The sequence below is a fragment of the Ciconia boyciana genome, chromosome 18 (assembly GCF_034638445.1).
Source record: "Ciconia boyciana chromosome 18, ASM3463844v1, whole genome shotgun sequence".
NCBI classification, from domain to species: domain Eukaryota; kingdom Metazoa; phylum Chordata; class Aves; order Ciconiiformes; family Ciconiidae; genus Ciconia; species Ciconia boyciana.
In genome coordinates, this window is record NC_132951.1 from 92,791 (window position 1) to 110,652 (window position 17,862).

The 17,862-nt window shown below is 39.5% G+C and overlaps 1 protein-coding gene across 5 annotated transcripts in view; it reads right to left on the reverse strand.

Moving 5' to 3' along the window:
• Nucleotides 1–2,937: 2,937 nt before the first annotated feature.
• RALGPS1 (Ral GEF with PH domain and SH3 binding motif 1) overlaps nucleotides 2,938–17,862 on the reverse strand; it is a 134,822-nt gene continuing 119,897 nt past the window's right edge. For 3 of the 5 annotated variants that reach the window (XM_072882757.1, XM_072882753.1, XM_072882754.1), the window contains exons 14-23: nucleotides 15,006–15,132; nucleotides 13,945–14,096; nucleotides 12,609–12,660; nucleotides 12,226–12,306; nucleotides 10,940–11,038; nucleotides 9,931–10,036; nucleotides 9,019–9,111; nucleotides 8,739–8,844; nucleotides 7,525–7,616; nucleotides 2,938–6,745 (exon numbers count right to left, since the gene is read on the reverse strand). In XM_072882757.1, the coding sequence (XP_072738858.1) occupies nucleotides 6,716–6,745; nucleotides 7,525–7,616; nucleotides 8,739–8,844; nucleotides 9,019–9,111; nucleotides 9,931–10,036; nucleotides 10,940–11,038; nucleotides 12,226–12,306; nucleotides 12,609–12,660; nucleotides 13,945–14,096; nucleotides 15,006–15,132 (938 nt within the window). In that variant the 3' untranslated portion in view covers nucleotides 2,938–6,715. The remainder of the gene's footprint in view (nucleotides 6,746–7,524; nucleotides 7,617–8,738; nucleotides 8,845–9,018; nucleotides 9,112–9,930; nucleotides 10,037–10,939; nucleotides 11,039–12,225; nucleotides 12,307–12,608; nucleotides 12,661–13,944; nucleotides 14,097–15,005; nucleotides 15,133–17,862) is intronic. The other 2 variants (XM_072882755.1, XM_072882756.1) reach the window with 2 other exon arrangements.

Here is a 17,862-nt window from a genome sequence, read left to right on the forward strand (position 1 = left end):
GACTACAAAGTAATAAAAAAAGTCTTGCAGCAGTCTTCCTGTTTCTGGGGATAACAGGAAAAGGAGTCCATTTCAGGAAAGGGATATGTGCTTTCTTTTTCAGTTCTAAAAATAGCCATTTTACACGAGCTTCTTTTGCTCTCACCTTCACATTAGGTAACATCTAATTTCTCTCTCAGGCAACTGCTCATGAAATTATGTTTCTGCAGAAATTAAAGCACCTTCTTTGCCAGTCATAATGTGGAGCTTATTTATCTTGAATGGGGAATCATAGAATTATAGAATGGTTTGGGTTGAAAGGGACGTTAAAAGGTCGTCTAGTCCAACCCCCCTGCTATAAGCAGGGACATCTTCAACTAGATCAGGTTGCTGAGAGCCCCGTCCAACCTGACCTTGAATGTTTCCAGGGATGGGGCATCTACCACCTCTCTGGGCAACCTGGGCCAGTGTTTCACCACCCTCGGCGTCAAACATTTCTTCCTTATGTCCAATCTGAATCTACCCTCTTTTAGTTTGAAACCATTGCCCCTTGTCTTGTCACTACAGGCCTTGGTAAAAAGTCTGTCCCCATCTTTCTTATAAGCCCCCTTTGAGTACTGCAAGGCTGCTATAAGGTCTCCCCGGAGCCTTCTCTTCTCCAGGCTGAACAGCCCCAAATCCCTCAGCCTTTCCTCACAGCAGAGGTGCTCCAGCCCTTGGATCATTTTTGTGCCCTCCTCTGGACCCGCTCCAACAGCTCCATGTCTTTCCTGTGCTGAGGACCCCAGAGCTGGATGCAGTGCTCCAGTTGAGGTCTCACCAGAGCGGAGCAGAGGGGCAGGATCACCTCCCTCGACCTGCTGGCCACGCTGCTTTGACGCAGCCCAGGGTATGGTTGGCTTTCTGGGCCGCGAGTACACATTCTCGGCTCATGTCCAGCTTGTCATCCACCAGTACCCCCAAGTCTTCCTCTGCAGGGCTGCTCTCAATCCCTTCATCCCCCTGCCTGTATTGATATGGGGGGTTGCCTCGACCCAGGTGCAGGACCTTGCACTTGGCCTTGTTGAACCTCATGAGGTTCACATGGGTCCACTTCTCAAGCTTGTCCAGGTCCCTCTGGATGACATCCCGTCCCTCAGGCGTGTCAACCGCACCACTCAGCTTGATGTCATCTGCAAATTTGCTGAAGGTGCACTCGACCCCACTGTCTATGTCACTGATGAAGATATTAAACAGTACTGGTCCCAGTACGGACCCCTGAGGGCACCACTTGTCACTGATCTCCATCTGGACTTTGAGCCGTTGACCACTACTCTCTGGATGTGACCATCCAGCTACCTCCTTATCCACTGAATAGTCCACCCATCAAATCCATACCTCTCCAATTTAGAGAGAAGGATGTTGTGGGGGACCATGTCAAAGCCCTTAAAGACGACCAGATAGATGACATCTGTAGCCCTTCCCTTGTCCATGGATGTGGTCACTCCATCATAGGCGGCCACTAGGTTGATAAGGCAAGATTTGCCCTTGGTTAAGCCATGCTGGCTGTCTCAAATCACCTCCCTGCCCTCCATGTGCTCTAACATAGCTTCTAGGGGGATCTGTTCCATGATCTTCCCAGGCACAGAGGTGAGGCTGACAGGTCGGAGGTTCCCAGGGTCCTCCTTTCTACCCTTTTTGCAAATGGGTGCAATGTTTCCTTTTTTGCAGTCTCTGGGGACTTCACCTGACTGCCATGACTTTTTAAATATCATGGAGAGTGGCGTGGCAACTACATCAGCCAATTCCCTCAGGACTCGGGGCTGCATCTCATCATGTCCCATAAACTATGTTCAGGTTCCTCAGGTGGTCTCAAACCTGATCTTCTTTTACAGTGGGAGGGACTTTGCTCCTCCAGTCCCTGCCTTGCAGTTCATCCACTAGAGAGGTGTGGGAAGAAAGGTTGCCAGTGAAGTCTGAGGCAAAAAAAGAGTTGAGTACCTCAGCCTTCTCCTCACCTGTTGTTACCAGTTTGCCAGTTGCGTTCATTGGGGGGTACAGTTTCCTTGACCTTCCTTTTCTGGCTGATATACCTATAGAAGCCCTTCTTATTATTCTTTGTGTCCCTTGCCAAGTTCAGCTCCAGCTGTGCCTTGGCCTTCCTGACCCCATCCCTATACAAAATTGGGCAATGTCCCTATAATCCTCCCAGGATCCTTGTCCCTGCTTCCACGGCCTGTGCATTTCCTTCTTGCCCTTTAGTTTGACCAGCAGGTTTGACTCACCCATGCCGGTCTCTTGCTTTCCTTTCCTGATTTCTTACACATGGGGATTGAAAGAAAAATTATACATATAAGAAGAGAAGTTACCAAAGAAGATGGACACTGGTCAAACACTTCCACATCCATCTTTTCCAAGAGAAAGTTCTACTGAACATCTGATTGCTAGGCTATCCCTGTCAGCTGTGCTCAGCGTTTCAAGGTTCTGACTGAACCTTGATTTCATCACTGAAATCAGAAAGGAAATTTCAGATTTGAATACCAGAAGACATTATTACACATATCTACACTGATATACTGTGTAATGCAGGGCAGATCATTTTATTAGTGGATGAAATATTTTTTCCTGTTGATTTCAGTGGCTGGAGTTGAGAATCCAAGTGTGTAAATGAAGTTTAATTGTAAGTGCAAAGAAATTTACCTTGCTATCCAAGTCAACATGCAAGTTTTGTAGTGATAAAATACATTTCTTAGGAAAACAACAGGATGGGTTCATCTCTACTTCTTTGGACTTTCCAAATCCCACTTGAAAGAACTGCAAATTTGGAGGAGTTGTCAATTTTCTGTTAGAAATTTGGATCCTCCTGTATTTTTACTATTAAATGGCTACACAGTGTGCACTATAAAGTCTGTTCAACTGTATTACCATTTATTCACAAATAAACCATGCTTGCTGCCTTTGAGTTAAAATGTTCCTTCTATACCTCTACTATTCTTTTTCAGAATACTTTATTGTTAACAGCATACATACTCTGCACATTTTTAAATTTACAACCAAATGCAATTGCTGTTGAAGTAAACAAACTTTTTTTTTACATTAAAGTATTTAATTAGTGAAACAATCATTATCAATGTAACAAACTGAAAAATACAGCAACTTGAAACAAGACTGAGGTAACAAAGTACGTTGCCAAAAACCTAGATTCCAACACCAGGGTTATTATGAGTGAGACAGTTCACAAGAATTATAGAAAGAATCCTTACACAAATGGCATGCAGTGGACTGCTGGAAAATACAGCCAGAAATAGTGCAACAGTTTTCACACAAAAAACCCCCAAATGTTGAAACTGGGTTACATTATAATGTGACAAATAAGTCGCAATTTGAAAACTACTTTCTTTGCCTCATTTTAGTGCTATTTGGAAAAACATGCATTTTGGCACTGCATTACATCAAAATTGCACATTAATAAATTAATAATATTGCCTACATGTGTTTTTATATTTTCACAATTCTGAAAATAGTAATTCTTAGATAATGTTTATTTTTACACAACTATCGCAGTTATTGTCTTTGATGGATGAAAACTTGTACGGTTTGTGATAGTTTTGTGAAAATGCTATATTAATCAGTACTGATATGCAATATGTTGTATTTCAGTAGCAGCTTTCAATTCGCCTTAAAAGTACTAGATGACAGCAAATGGTACCAAATGACAGCATAAAAACTCAGATCAGCAGCTACAAACTGTTTAATACTTAAAAACTCATTTAAAATTGGTTTAAGATATTTTAATAATATTCTTACACTGCCATAATTCTGAATTTTTTTATATTGTGCTGTAATTTCACAATTGTGCTATACTGAAAAGATGTTTACCTGACTATTGTGTAAAACTATTATTTGCTATGTTCATCTTTCTTCTGTATAATGCTTTTTTACATTCAAATGATAGTGTGAGGGAACTCAAGTTCCTTTTGACATATTTCCCAATTTCAAGGTTTTGAGTAGGATTTGAGTTTGAGGATTGAGTAGGATTGAAGGGTTTAGTTTAATTTCTCCACAGATTAATCTTCTGTCAGTGACAACTGACTGGGTATAAGAACCATTCATAAATATTGCCTTTCGTTCATGCCACACTGTTTTGGGGCCCATCATGGTTTCTGGCAAAGATGCTTCCTTTCTAGTTGGGAATCTGTTTTACAAGCAAGTGAAAATGAACCCTTTTGTAAGTTCTCCAACAGGCTCTATGGCTCGTAATCTTGAGTAAAAGTATATTTTTGAAGGCTAGAACACTCCACCTCTTGTACATACAAAAACATATATAACACTTGAGACACCCTTAAATTTAAAAGCTATTAAATTCTGAGTGTGTACAGGCTCATTCTATTGCTACTGTATCAGTCAGCAGTTCTTGGTCTTTCCAAGGGAGGCTTGTTAAACATAATTGAAAGTTGTTCCTCCATTAGTTTATCTCCATTGCAATATGCTAGAAAAAATGTTACTAGTCCTCATTGGTGTTCACTTCCGCTACATCACGTGAGAAATGAGTAGGTATTTGCATGCTTCTAATGTACGTACATTTCATGCCAGTAAGTGTTCCATTTTAAATTTAGCTTACATGCAAGACAGATCAGGTTACTCCCTTTTAAGGGGAAAGGACTACTAATAAAGTAACTTTAAAAAAAACCCTTAACTTGAACAGTTCTCTTTTGGTTAGCGTGTCATCATTTTGGTCACCATTCTGCACATGGTTCAAACCCTACAAATGCTAAAAACAATACACATGGTCATAGGTGGCACATTCATTAAAATGGCAGTCCACGTAACACTTGCATCTTCAGGAATAATCTCAGTGATAAATAATCGCAAAAGTCCACAGGTGCAGAGTAATTCAGATTATATCATATTCTAACAGTCTGAAGTCATTTACTGGTGACAGGATTTTACCCCGTTCAAAAGCTTCTACACTGTCTTTAATGGCATTGGACACTCTGCCCTCGCAGCTACTGATGTTTTTCCTAGTTCAAAGTTGTCTTAATTTAGCAAAAAGGGAGAAAAAAGGTATAAATATATTTTGCATTACCACTCTTTTCACACAGCTCCTGAGCTATCAAAGAAACTTTGTCAACTTTACATACACTTTCACATGTCCCGGGATCTAAATGCAGTTGTTGCCAGGAACTGGTTTTCTTGAAAAGCTGGTATGTATTAGGCTTCATTCTCAGGATTGGAACATGAACACTTAAAATAACACAAAAGTTACAGTTGACCTACATTTAACAATACAGGTATTTTATTGTTGTCGTTGTTAGAGAAGTATCAAAATCAAAATTTAGAAAATCATGCGAGTCCACAGAATAAATACTCCTAATGCCAGGAAACTTGTTCTAATATAGGCTCTGTTCAATTAAACTGACTTCCATTTTTTTCATGGTTTGTAAGCTAGAGATTGGCTTGCAAATTTCTCCTCTATGCAATCTTAGGAAACTCAGAAGAGGTTTTCCGGTGATTCATGAAGTCTGAATATTGATGCCTTATGGCAAAAGAGTTTCAAAGAGAAAAAGTGCTGAACTTAGCATGGGAACAGAAAAAACCTCTGACCACAGGAGTGCTAGGGCACAGCTGGGATACAGCTATGGATACAGAGAGAGTTCTTTCAGAGGAGAAGGCTCAGTTACTATTTTTTTTTTTTTTTTAAATCTCTGGACACTGGTGTGGAGGCTTCTTTGTACTTGCTCCACTGTCAGACAGTCTTGCCTAGCTTTCACTGCCATCATGATTCATAACAGCAGTACCATGCGCCAGTACTATATGTCATAATGGTGCATCATGTACTGGAATTGAGTGGAGCAGAGTCATCCACAGAACGACAGAACAGAAACAATGATATGGAATCATTCTGAGGAGCCAGGGCCACATGATACCTAACACCTGATTACCTGCTTCCCTGTACCAAGGGATTTAAGATGAACAACATTCAGACTGAAGAAAAAAACAAACTTGAAAGCAACTATGCCACTAGTAAGAGAATGAAAGATGACCTTTAGCACAACATAAATTTAAACAGCCTTAAATCTATTGTCAGGGCATTCCTGAGTAACATAACTGAATGAAAAGAAAACCAACTGTCCTGTGCCAAAAATACATTTTTCCCAAATAGCTCAAATGTGAACAGCAGAATTGTCCAGAGATTTGATACAAAATCTGAGGCAGCCACATTGCCAAGCAACTCAGTGCACTTAGATTATAAAAATGTTGTTCCACAATTTTCTATTCTAATTGACACTCTGCAGCAAGTTAACACTGTCAATCATTCTGTGCATTAGAAAGAATTGAAACCCAACATGGGCCAAATATTCTTCAGTCACACAAAGCAGCTTAACAATAAAAAGAACTGTTTAAAAAAGAATAGGCAGACGATATGATGCTCAGTTTGTGGTCAAACATCAGTTCATGGCAGTCTCTGACCACAAAAAATTGAGGGCTCTAGAATCCTGCAGGAGTCAGGATTAATCTTCTGTCCATCTGACTTGTCTGCTTTCACTCAGTGCATGAGACTGTATCTGGTCCTAAGGACAACATTCACTTTCTGCTTTTAAAAGCTGTGTCAGAATCACTTTCAAGTTACACAGGAAAGTGCTGAAATATTTGTGGCTGGCTCATGTCAGGAAAACCATTCTCCTCTTCCTCCTTAGAGAACAATAGCCTGTTTATTCAGTTTGGCACTTGAAGTCGCACCAGGTAGGAGAGCAAATTATTCGAATGACATTAGATTAGCAGGTACCTGGAAGAGAACGTGAATTATTCAGCAGTATAATACTCCTGAGCCTATTACGGCATTGGGAAACCGCAAGGTTACAAAACAGAGTGGGCTAATCGTTTATTATCCAATGTGAAAAGTGTAATCAGTCCCAAACAGGCCCAACCCCATAACTGAAAGGAAAGATAGAGACTCAAATGATTTTTCTATTCATGGACCAAACCCAGCCAAAGTATTCTAAGAAGTCATCGGTATGCATGGGGGGGGATGTGTGTGTGTAAAGAAGATTCTTGAGCTACATCATGTTTTAGGTCCTATATGGATCAGCATCCTATTAATATAACCTTTGGAAATCCTTTTAAGAATGAACATTTTCCTCAAGAGAAGAATGAGGCTGCTATATAAAGGACAAACAGCATTTTATAGGACAGTCTCTTCAATAGCACTTACAGACCCACTCACTGGAGTAAATGCTAGCATGTTTGCTTTCTTTGTCCATGAGAAAGCCCCTTCTGAAGCAGAGATGGGGTTATCTCACTTGAAGCAGTAAGTGTAGAGGTTATCTGCTGTTAAGGTAACCAAACCTATAGCTAGACCCACACAAATCCTGATTTGGTGGGAATTCTGTAGTTTTAAATAATTTTTATTCCTCCTATTGAAAAACTGGATCAATGTACAAAATGAGGAATTATGTCTGTCCCCACAGGACTGTGCGTGTACACAGATTGAAAAGAGATATCTCTTCTAGTAAGGATTTTCTGGAAAATACGAAAAGTGGGTAGAAATAAGTTTCACAACCTTACCTGAGGCTTGTTGCTTTTGCATGCATCATCCAAATGCTTATGCCACAATATTGCATGAAACCTTGAACCAGTCTGGAACTTGTAAACATTGCCTACAAAAATAAGGAAATCAAAGGCTCTAAATTTGCAGACAGACATGTAGTTTCAAGGGACTGTAATTTCTGTGCAGAAGCCAAAGTCCTGAAGTAAAATGTTAAATTGATTTGCACCTCAAATACTCTAACAGGATGTTGCTCACATAACAGAGACCATGTGAGACATGCTATCCTACAGTCCTTGGGTGAAGCGAGTATGAGAACATGTGGCCTGCAAAACTAAGAGGACTGTATAGGCAGAAAGGCCAAGTTACAGCCACAGAAAAGACCACTTAGGTCACATCTAATTTACTCCTGGCTTTCTTCTCATTAAGACTGTTGTGGTTACTGCAAAACTTCTTATGAATGTTTTTGATATTTGTGAACTTAGTTTTCTTCAATGTCCTATTGCGAGTTTTCTCTATGCCTTGTTATTTTGTAAATTGTTTCTTGCAATCAAATACTTTGTGCACTTTAGTCAACATCCAAGAGATGCACTTCGTACAGTAGACGCAAATCCACATCCAGCACCAAAGTTGAAAACGTGTAAAGTGAAGGAAGCCTCAAAAATCTTTATGCAACCACTCAAAGTGCAAAATAACTCCAGGGGCTTTCTGATCTTCTGAAGTTTTTGAAGTTTAATCAAGGTGGAAGAGTTATGGCACTTCAAAATTAATTATTAAAAAGTAATTAATAATTACTTAAAAGGCTTTTTTTGGTAAATGGTTTGATGACTGAAGAATTTCCATAATATTTTAATTGGCCAATATAAAAATCTAAGTCAAGATTTGATATCGACCAATTTTAAGAAAGCTATTCAGAAACTTGGAGAGCAGGGTATGCGGGCACATGGACATGCAGCAATCTCATATTGGTTGGGCAATTTCTGCAAAACTTACACTAACTGTCAAGATACAGCAATACCTTTGTAGGCACCATAGAAGCACCACAGCATATTGTAGAAATATGTTCAATTTCATTTGTACCCTCCCTTGAAAAGTCTATATTGAAAATCTCCCTCTTCAGTCTTTTAAATGAGTGCCACTGCAAGCTCTGTAATCTACAAACTCATTAATAGAGATTAACCTACTTCCTGTCACAGAAATATAATGCGGACAATGTCCATCCTGCAACATCTACCTTTGTCAGGGTTATTTAGCTGGAAAATATCAGGATGCTCAGGGTCGTCAGGCAGTGCCACCATCCAGCCCACAATGGAGACTTTTTTACCAGGTGTAGATTTATACTGGAAGAGACAGACAAGTCAGTCACAACTGAGACTGTACGAGGGATTAACTTTTGACTGTAAAAGTTGTGCAGACATATGGCTTAGCCTGGAACAGCAAGTACACTTCAAACCCCCTTCCAGATCTGCTTATGAATACGCAATTTTTGTTTTTAAAACATATTTAAAGCTTACATGTTTTCTTTCAGTGCCTCTTAAAGATTTTGCTCCAAAGTACAGAAGAGTTGATCCTGAAAGCATAACCCAGTATCTAGTCCATGAGGAGAGCTGAATCAGAAAGGAGAAAAATTAGGAAAAACTCTGCATATCTCCGACATCTCAAAAATCTATTCACAAGCAAGTCCAAGTGCTACCAAAGTTAATTTCAGAAGCAAGGAATGGAGAGTTAGATAAAGAGTGTCTCCTGGTGTAAATCAGCCCAGCTACCTAAATTTGGATGGATGGCTGTGAATACAATCCATCTTACTTGGGTATCTCATAAAAATATCAGGACTGATTGCTTCACAGCAAAATAGCGTGCTGCCTTCTGCTGGACAGATCTCAGACTTCTGCATTTGATTAATAAAATTTATTGAGATGACATCTCTGCAATTCTTGAAATCTTTTAGCACCGAACAGTAGGGTTGTACATAAATGAACTCTACAGAAAACAAAAAATTACCAAATGCGTAGGATCAGAACCATGTGAAACCTGTGAATTTAGGTTAAGTATGAATTACCATTACTTTGGTGCTACGGGTGGGTGCCCTGCAGCCTTCCCATTTTACCGCAATACTAAATTTCTGCCCTCACAGAAATGCATGCCAATTTATAGAGCTGCTTTACTCTTGCTCTGCTGTCACAACCTAGAGACATTACTTGCAAATGCAGGGAGAAGTAAAACTGCTGTAGATCAAATGACATACAAAGCTTACAACCTTGTTATAACCCAGTTAAAACTTCGAACAGAAAATGATTTTACAATTGATAATAACAAGGAACATTGTTTTGTGTGGTATCAAGCTGCAGGTTTAATCTAATCCTGGAAATTGAAACAGCCACTACTGAATTAGAATCACAGGAAGAATTAGAATTAGAATCACTTACAGTAGGTTTCTTGCCTTCTTTGAGCAATGTTTTTCTTCTTAATGGCCCTTCCATGGTAATGACTCCCGTGGAACTACCTGATGTGCAGCTGCAGGCCCCTGTTGGGCTGGAGAGACAAAACGTTGCCATATGTATTTGAGCAGACAAATAAGGACAAGAAGCAAGCAACATAATTTAGCTCAAAATATATTTCTCCTGCATTGCCTTTTATATATATAGTATCATCTGACACTTGACTCTATACTATGTCTTTTCCAGACCTAGATATCAAATAGGAACCAGGATCTTTGAAAAATAGCAAATTAACAAAAGGTTCTATTCTGGGGGCTTAGACATGAAAAAATAAAACTAAACAGAATAAATATTGAGGCCCAAAGTCAAAGGGAAAACAGGCAATTTTCTATTTTATTCTGGTAAATTACAGAAATTATCTGGATTTCTGGAAACTTATGGCTTAAAATTTTGGCAATAAGAGCTCCCACAAATGTAATTTTATCTTAAAATAAACTTTAGCTATCAAAAAAGAATGTATGAAATTACCTTGGCTAATTGGAAAAAAGTTGGGAAAACTACATAACAATGCCAAATAATTTATTGTACAGTGATTAAAATATTTTTTCCTTTCCCAAGACGACCATAGAGCTTCCCACATACAACAGTGAAAAAGTGCTACAGCTGAAAGAACCCAAGTACAGGCTAAGTTAGAAATGTAAACAGCCATTAAGAACATAACAACCAAAGACTGATTGGTAGGTGAGGATCTGTTAGAATTACCTGCTGCTAACCTCTCTTCATTGCCATGTGATCACAGTCCTGATATTCTTATAAATGTAAGGGCCAATTAAGTTTACCAGAGCCAACTAAATCACATCTAATAAAGAATACAAGGAAAAGGACATGTGTATGATCTACCATTCAGTTGTGAAAGGAACGCTATTCTGTCTATGAACAAGTATGACAGCGTCATATAAACACATGCTGGTGAAAGTGATATACACAGCAACACCACCTATGCAAGAACAGCACTTCAAACTGGCAGATGCATCTTCTTCGATTAAATGGAATTGCCTCGTCTGTGCTCATGGGTATTCTCGCCAATTCTAGTTTTCTGATAGCAGCAATAGAAGATTCCAGAAAAGGAAGAATGAATGCAAGCATTAGAATTACTTGACGGTGGATAAACGTAAGAAATGTATTTTAGGGAATAATTCTTCTTTGCGGATTTAATAGGCTTTTCACATTTTTATCGTCTTATATTTTATATCTGTAGCTTGTATACATTTTTGAAACAAATCTACCATGGACATGTTAAGAGAGTATTTTCCAGAAGCAGGTATAATAGCTGAAATATTGTTCCAAAATTTATTAATTTACTTAATTATAATGTATGCATTTTTATTCCTGTCTAACGTCTTCTAACTTGTGCTGCTATCAGATGTTATTAGCTCAAGTAAAATGGCTGTACGTACATTTACACATTATATCAACATTTCTACAACAGCTGAAGCAAACTAATTTATACAGAATAAAAACTAACTGGATTTGAACTCCAACTAAATCTCAGTATTTGCAAAATACTGTTTCAGGGCCCTATTTTCTTTCCTGTTCATATATACTTCTTCACTTCCCACTACCACAGAATTTATCAAGTCCAGATCAGGTATGGATGCAATGAATGATTTTTATCCCTCTAACTATATACAATTTTCCACGTCACCTCTCTTTGGGCTGTAAATGGATTACCTGTTTCTGAAAAGTCCATGTCTTAGTGACTAGCAACATTGGGAGTGCCTGCTACACATGGCCTTGCAGATGTTCCCCTTCTTACTCGGGGAGTCCCTCTCTCTTTTTACTGTACAAAATCAACACATCATACTATAGCTCTCTGACACAACCAGATGTTATAGGTAGCTGTCCTGCAAATCAGGAAATAAACTGTGAGAAAGAGTCAAGAAGGTATCCTTCTAACATGATTATTTGTCACAGAAGGCAAACATAGCCTTCATGACAAACCTGCTTCTGTAATGTCATAAACCCCAAAGTAAACACCAGTTTTCTGCAATATGGAAGCCAGATATAATTAGTGAAATCAATAGCTAAACTGAAATCTCTATGGGCCATACCCCTGCTTTAGCATTAACAGGAATTTTTACAAGCAGGAGGGGAAGACTCCCATGAGTTGATATGGTCATATAAGGGTACTTTTGAACACAAAATACATTACGCTAGGAAAGCGTAGAGACCCAAATGAAAGTTTAGCACCATACACTGAGCAAAGCAGACCCTGAACTGTACCTGTAGACACAGCTTCGACTCCTAGGAGAATTCCGGATTGGTACCCTCCAGTTAGGCCCCAGCGTGGCATATAAACGACCCCTGTTTGTGAATGCAAATATCTGATGAGGGAAATTCTAGTCTGAGACTTCAACAGTTAGGGTTTGGCAAACATGACAGAGATAGTTCCCAATCTTTTCAGGTCCACGGGAAGAAAAACGCAATAACTTTACAGTGCTTATTTCAAAAAGTTTGCCATTTTTTCCTAACTAATCAATAATTAGATAAAAATAACTACTGATTTAGGGCTTACCTATGTTAGGGATCATTCATTAATTTCTTAGCTAAGTCTGTAGAGTACTTAGTGTAGCTTCTGTAGTGAGCATACATGAAGACTAACTCACCTTTCAAGCCCTGACGGCAGCTCCTCACTAAATTCTGAGCTTTCACTGCTATCTAGAAAAAGAGTAGTACAGAGAAGGAGTAAGAAAACCACCCAAGGGAAAATACAAAGCCAATGTGTATGGATCACCAGAATAATCTTTATATAGTACCATGGAAGTTGCTTACTCAAATCCTGTTTCAAAGTTGAGGTCTTTAGAGTTCACGGTAAAATCTAAAATTGGGAGAGGCTTACATGAGCCTTCCCGTTTATAATATCTCACTGATGAACAAAGTCATTGTTACTGCTGTGTTTAAATACCAGACATCTACATGTTACTTTAATTTTCATTATGCTGCTTTTCCTTCAAAAGCTGAGCACTTCAGGAACACAAAATCCAGTTACTTTGTAAGACAATATTTCTACCACAACATCTGTAAGTCAATTAAAGTTATTAGACATGATATAATTGTTTGTTTTCAACAAGCAAGCACACCTATAACAGAGGATATGCCAGCTATATGCTGCTGCTGCTAGGAGCCATAACAAAACAATATGATGGTATTCACAATGATAGTCCCTAGTTCTCCTCCAAGCCCATGACCGATTTTTCCCTCCTTCCCTGGCACAGCTATTTAGCTCACAGTTTTAATTTGCCCAGGACTGATCTTCTAATGCTCAGTATAACACAGTAAGCTGTGCCTGTATTTTCAGAAGTTCAGAGATAATCTCAGTGCTAAACTTTTATTGGTCAAGTAACCTGCCATCCTTCACAGTCTATTTCCTGTTCTAGAAATAGCCTGAGTCACTTAAAAGGTGGCTTTCTCTTGCTTACAACACAGATTCTCGATCACTTTGTTTTTATTAGAATAATTATTTTATTAATTATAATACCATAATGTAATTGTAATCATCCTCTTTCACAAGTTCATTTTATGTTTCTTTCGAAGTCTCAGAGAGCACAGCTAAACTATTCTGCCATCTTCTAAAATCTATTGTTAAAACTAAAGTTTTCTTTGTGAAAAGGTAGCTTTCAAAATATATATCCACTTTTCAGTAGCATTTTTTTTTTCCTGGTGAAAGCTGACAAACACTCTGTGTTACATACAGAGCACATACAAAGACAGTCTTCCTTCATGCCACTTTTACCGAAACCATCAGTAGGTAACTGAGGAAAGCTCAGAGGAAGTTGACTAGGTAGCTGAGCAGCAGTTCTGATCTACTTTCTTCCATGAGAGGGACCAGCCTTTGCACAGGAGCTAACGATCTTCCGAATCCCCTACTTTTGGGTACCTCTGTGAGTTTCCAGAGCACTGGGACAGAAAAGCAGGAACGTCAGTTCCCCACACAGACCCTACCTATGGAGAGGCCATTGGTGAACAGCGAGTTCAGCGCGTGGCTGCGGGCTGGGCTGTGCGACTCCAGGACGCTGTCATCCAGGAGGTGGCGCGGCTTCTCCGTTGGGAAGGTAGCGCTTTTGCTCTCCACTACACTGAGCTGGCACATCATGCTGGAAAATTGGAAAGAGAAGAACGCAAAACCCCTCTTATATCATCTAACAGCAGCCCTTGGCTTCTGATATTTCCACTCAGACTCTGCCTTATCAATAGGTTATTAAGTAGCAGGCAATTAAACAGTACTGCTCACACTTTCCCTCTGCTGTACATATGCTCCTTGACTACCAAAGCAAGTTTCAGATTTGAGTGGTCTTTGTAAGTAACGATTATTAAATTTCTGCAGATGGGGAGTTTTAAGGTTTTTTTCTCCGTACAAAACCTGAACACCCTGGGTGGAGGGAAAGGTAAAGAAACAGAAAAAGCAGACCCCAGCTAAGCCGCTGCTTAGTGGTCCTTCACTAAGCTGAACTAACACATCAACACTCTATGACCTTGGACAAATCACGTGAACTTCTTTTTCCCTAACCTGTTAACTGTGAAATTTGGTAGATGCTGAAACCTTAACTGGGGAGCAGGTGCTCTCACTTAGCTGGGTAAATGGTAGAGAAAAATGTTTCTAATCCGTATTACCCAGGTAAAACAGTGCAAAAGGTAACAATCTTCCTGAATGACAAGGTGTGCCAAGCAGCTAGGAAGTTTCCTTAGATGTATTAGCAAGATGTTTAAAAAACAAAAGAAAAGAAAAAAATCAGTTACGCACACCAGGAATCCACAGACCAAATGGGATACACAGCTTTCAAGTACTGCCAACGTCCGGCACTAGTGGAGAATAGAGTCAGCAAAAATAACAAAGTGTCAAGAGAAAACCTAGAGAACACACAGTAAAGCCTGACGCAGTCTTGCAATACAAGAAATGGAAGGGACAAATACCAGAGCGTTCTCAAATACCAGTGTTCTGCCGCTACCTTAAACCTTTGTGATGCATGAAATGGCCTGAGTATGAGGCAGCTTGGAGTACCCACTTGTTTCCCAGGCTGTGACTCTTCCTGTGCCTTGGTACAGGAGGTGTAGGTAGACTTGCTGCTACTGAGGCATCAGGACATGTGGGTCTCCTGCTGAATTTCATAATTGCTGATACGTCAGATGGACCTAAAAGACAGAGATCATTTAACATTAAACTGATGCACAACCCAGAAATTTCATGGGCCAGTGTGTTTAGCCACTGATTAAAATGAATTGTTACAGATAACCAAAAGACACCATTTCTGAAGAACTGTTTCTTGTGCATCAGGGTTACACTATGTATTTCTGTTATGATTAATCTCTATATTCTTGAACTGTCTGGAAGTAATTTTTAAAACAGCTTTGCACATACTTTTAACAATGAACTCCTACAAAAAGTCTTGGCACCCTTACAACAGTTGGATGTGCCAAAGTGTAATATGCAGAGCCATAAAGTCAGTTTGTACTTAGGGTGTGAGCAGGAATGCTCACACATGTTTTGAATTTTGTTCACAACTCCATGTTGTGAATAAACTGTAAACAGTCTGCTCATACTGACTCACAGCTTGAGCATGTCAGAGAAAGCAAGGGCTTTTCATGTACCTAATGGCCAGACAGATGCATTACTTCTCAGTCATCTATGAGCTCCAGAGATGTCTCACTGCAATTATTCTTCCTCTCATTTTACAGATTTTATGAGGCCTCACGGAAAACATGGACAAGCTGTTCTTGTTCCAGTTTCTTGTTGCTGCTCACAAAAGGCTGGCAGTGAACTTCGCAATACAGCGGAGAACAACATGCCCTATCATCATCCTCAGTGAATGCAAGGCTATTCTTGGCTTCACAATAAACAGTTCAGATTTCATTTTTAAACATTTAGTTGTGACATGGAGCTTGTGACAGAAGTGGGAATAGTGGTCATGAAAGTAGCCACCTGCCCCACATCTATCTCCAGACTTCGTACCGCTCAGGTAGCAGCGGAACAGACTTTCCCCTACATTACAGGAACCACTTCTTGGAGGCTCCAGCAACCTTAGCTTAGTCAGCTGCTAGCCACCTGTTAAGAGGTCGACAAAGACAGAAACTTTGTGATGTGAAAAACCACTACTATCATCAGAATCCTTACAGAAGTGTCTGGCCTCAAATTAGTGATAAACAGAAATAGAAAAAAAAACCCAACAAAACAACAGCCAAACAAAACCCCAACATTCCAGGGCACAGTTTGACAACAGGATGTGAAGGTACACTTGTAAGAGAAATGGTTCTGAGAGGGTGGTTGGTCACTGGAACAGGCTCCCCAGGAAAGTGGTCATGGCACCAAGCCTGTCAGAGTACAAGGAGTGTCTGGACAACGCTCTTAGTAATATAATTTAGTTTTAGGTAGTCCTGCGAGGAGCAGGGAGCGGACTCGATGATCCTTATGGGTTCCTTCCAACCTGAGATACTCTGTGATTCCCTGTTATATAGGCTACTCCATCTCTCCTCAAGCACAGGACTTAGTCATCAGTTTCCTCTGCCTTCAACTGAGGATTCATGAGACACAAGAAGAAACAGAAGAACCAGTAATGAGTTTGTCCTAGTAAGAGGCAAAAAATAATACAAATAGATGCAAGATGCTTTACTGTCCATACCCACTCTGCAATATAGACTTATATCAAGTTGTATGAAATACAGGAATTCATTCCAAATTACTTGTATTTTTATTTCCCCATAGCCTAGACTCAGGAACTTCACTATGAACTGGGTCATTACTATGAAGAATTGCAAAGGTTATTCCCTAGCAGTAAGGGGAAAAATCTCCTCCACACAGTGTTCTGCACATTTGAGCAAATTGTTCATTGTGCTGTTTAACAATGAAAGGAGCCTCAAGACAAGCAGAAAGAGGAAAGTGCTTCTAGCAACAGAGAGAGGGGAAAGAAGTTCATTAGAGGAACCTTCAGTAATTATCATTCATCAGATTATAAATTTAGTGGAAGAACAAAAAGAGAAAACAGTTTATACTCTTGTTTTCTACCTTATTCCTATACACCATCTTATACAGGACAGCATTTTTACCTGCCTGTCTTTGCTACCATCACACAATTGAGAATTTGTTAAACATGACACCAGTAGCATGAGTCACTGGCATATGTGGTTCAGAGAAGGTCTTATGCTTAAAGGCCACATGCAGCTTTTAAAAAATGCACTTTTAATCATTACTTGATCCAGAGATTCAACCAGAACCATCCGCCCGGGAGGCTGGAAGAGGGCTGAGTACAATGTTCTGCTGCATTTTCAATTAAACTTTTGTTGCATTTGGGCTGTAAGATGACATCGGAAGCTTCTTCCCTAAAGACAATAGGGTTCATCTTCCTCTTCTGCTGTGGAGGCTAAGCACAAGTTAGAATATAGAAAGTATGAATCCAAGCACAATTAGGTGGTGACTAGTTTAGTGTAAAAACTGCTTGAATTTGTATTTCACCATTCGGTCTGAAAATCTTGTCTGTGACATTACTAGCAAAAACATATATTTCACTAAAGTCTTTTACCACAAGTTTTCGTTACGAATTCTTAAAATTTACACAGAGACAAACCAAATGCATTCAGAAGTTTCAGAAATGATTACAAGTTCTTTTATTTGAAAACCTCCAGCCCTTCTGACAAACTAGGTTCACAAAAAGGAGTTGTCTCTACATGCTTTGTTTGTAATGCCTTTCCATCAGATATTTTTCAATTTGTGAACAGTAAAATACTTCAGACTACTGAGGTGTTTACCACTTGCTAAGCAGCTTAAAATATATTGGAACTGAGACCCAGTATGAAGATAGGGGCAGCAGAAAGAGAATTTTCCTGAAAATTATGAGCATGTACTAGCAACAGTTTAGTCTGAAACTCAGC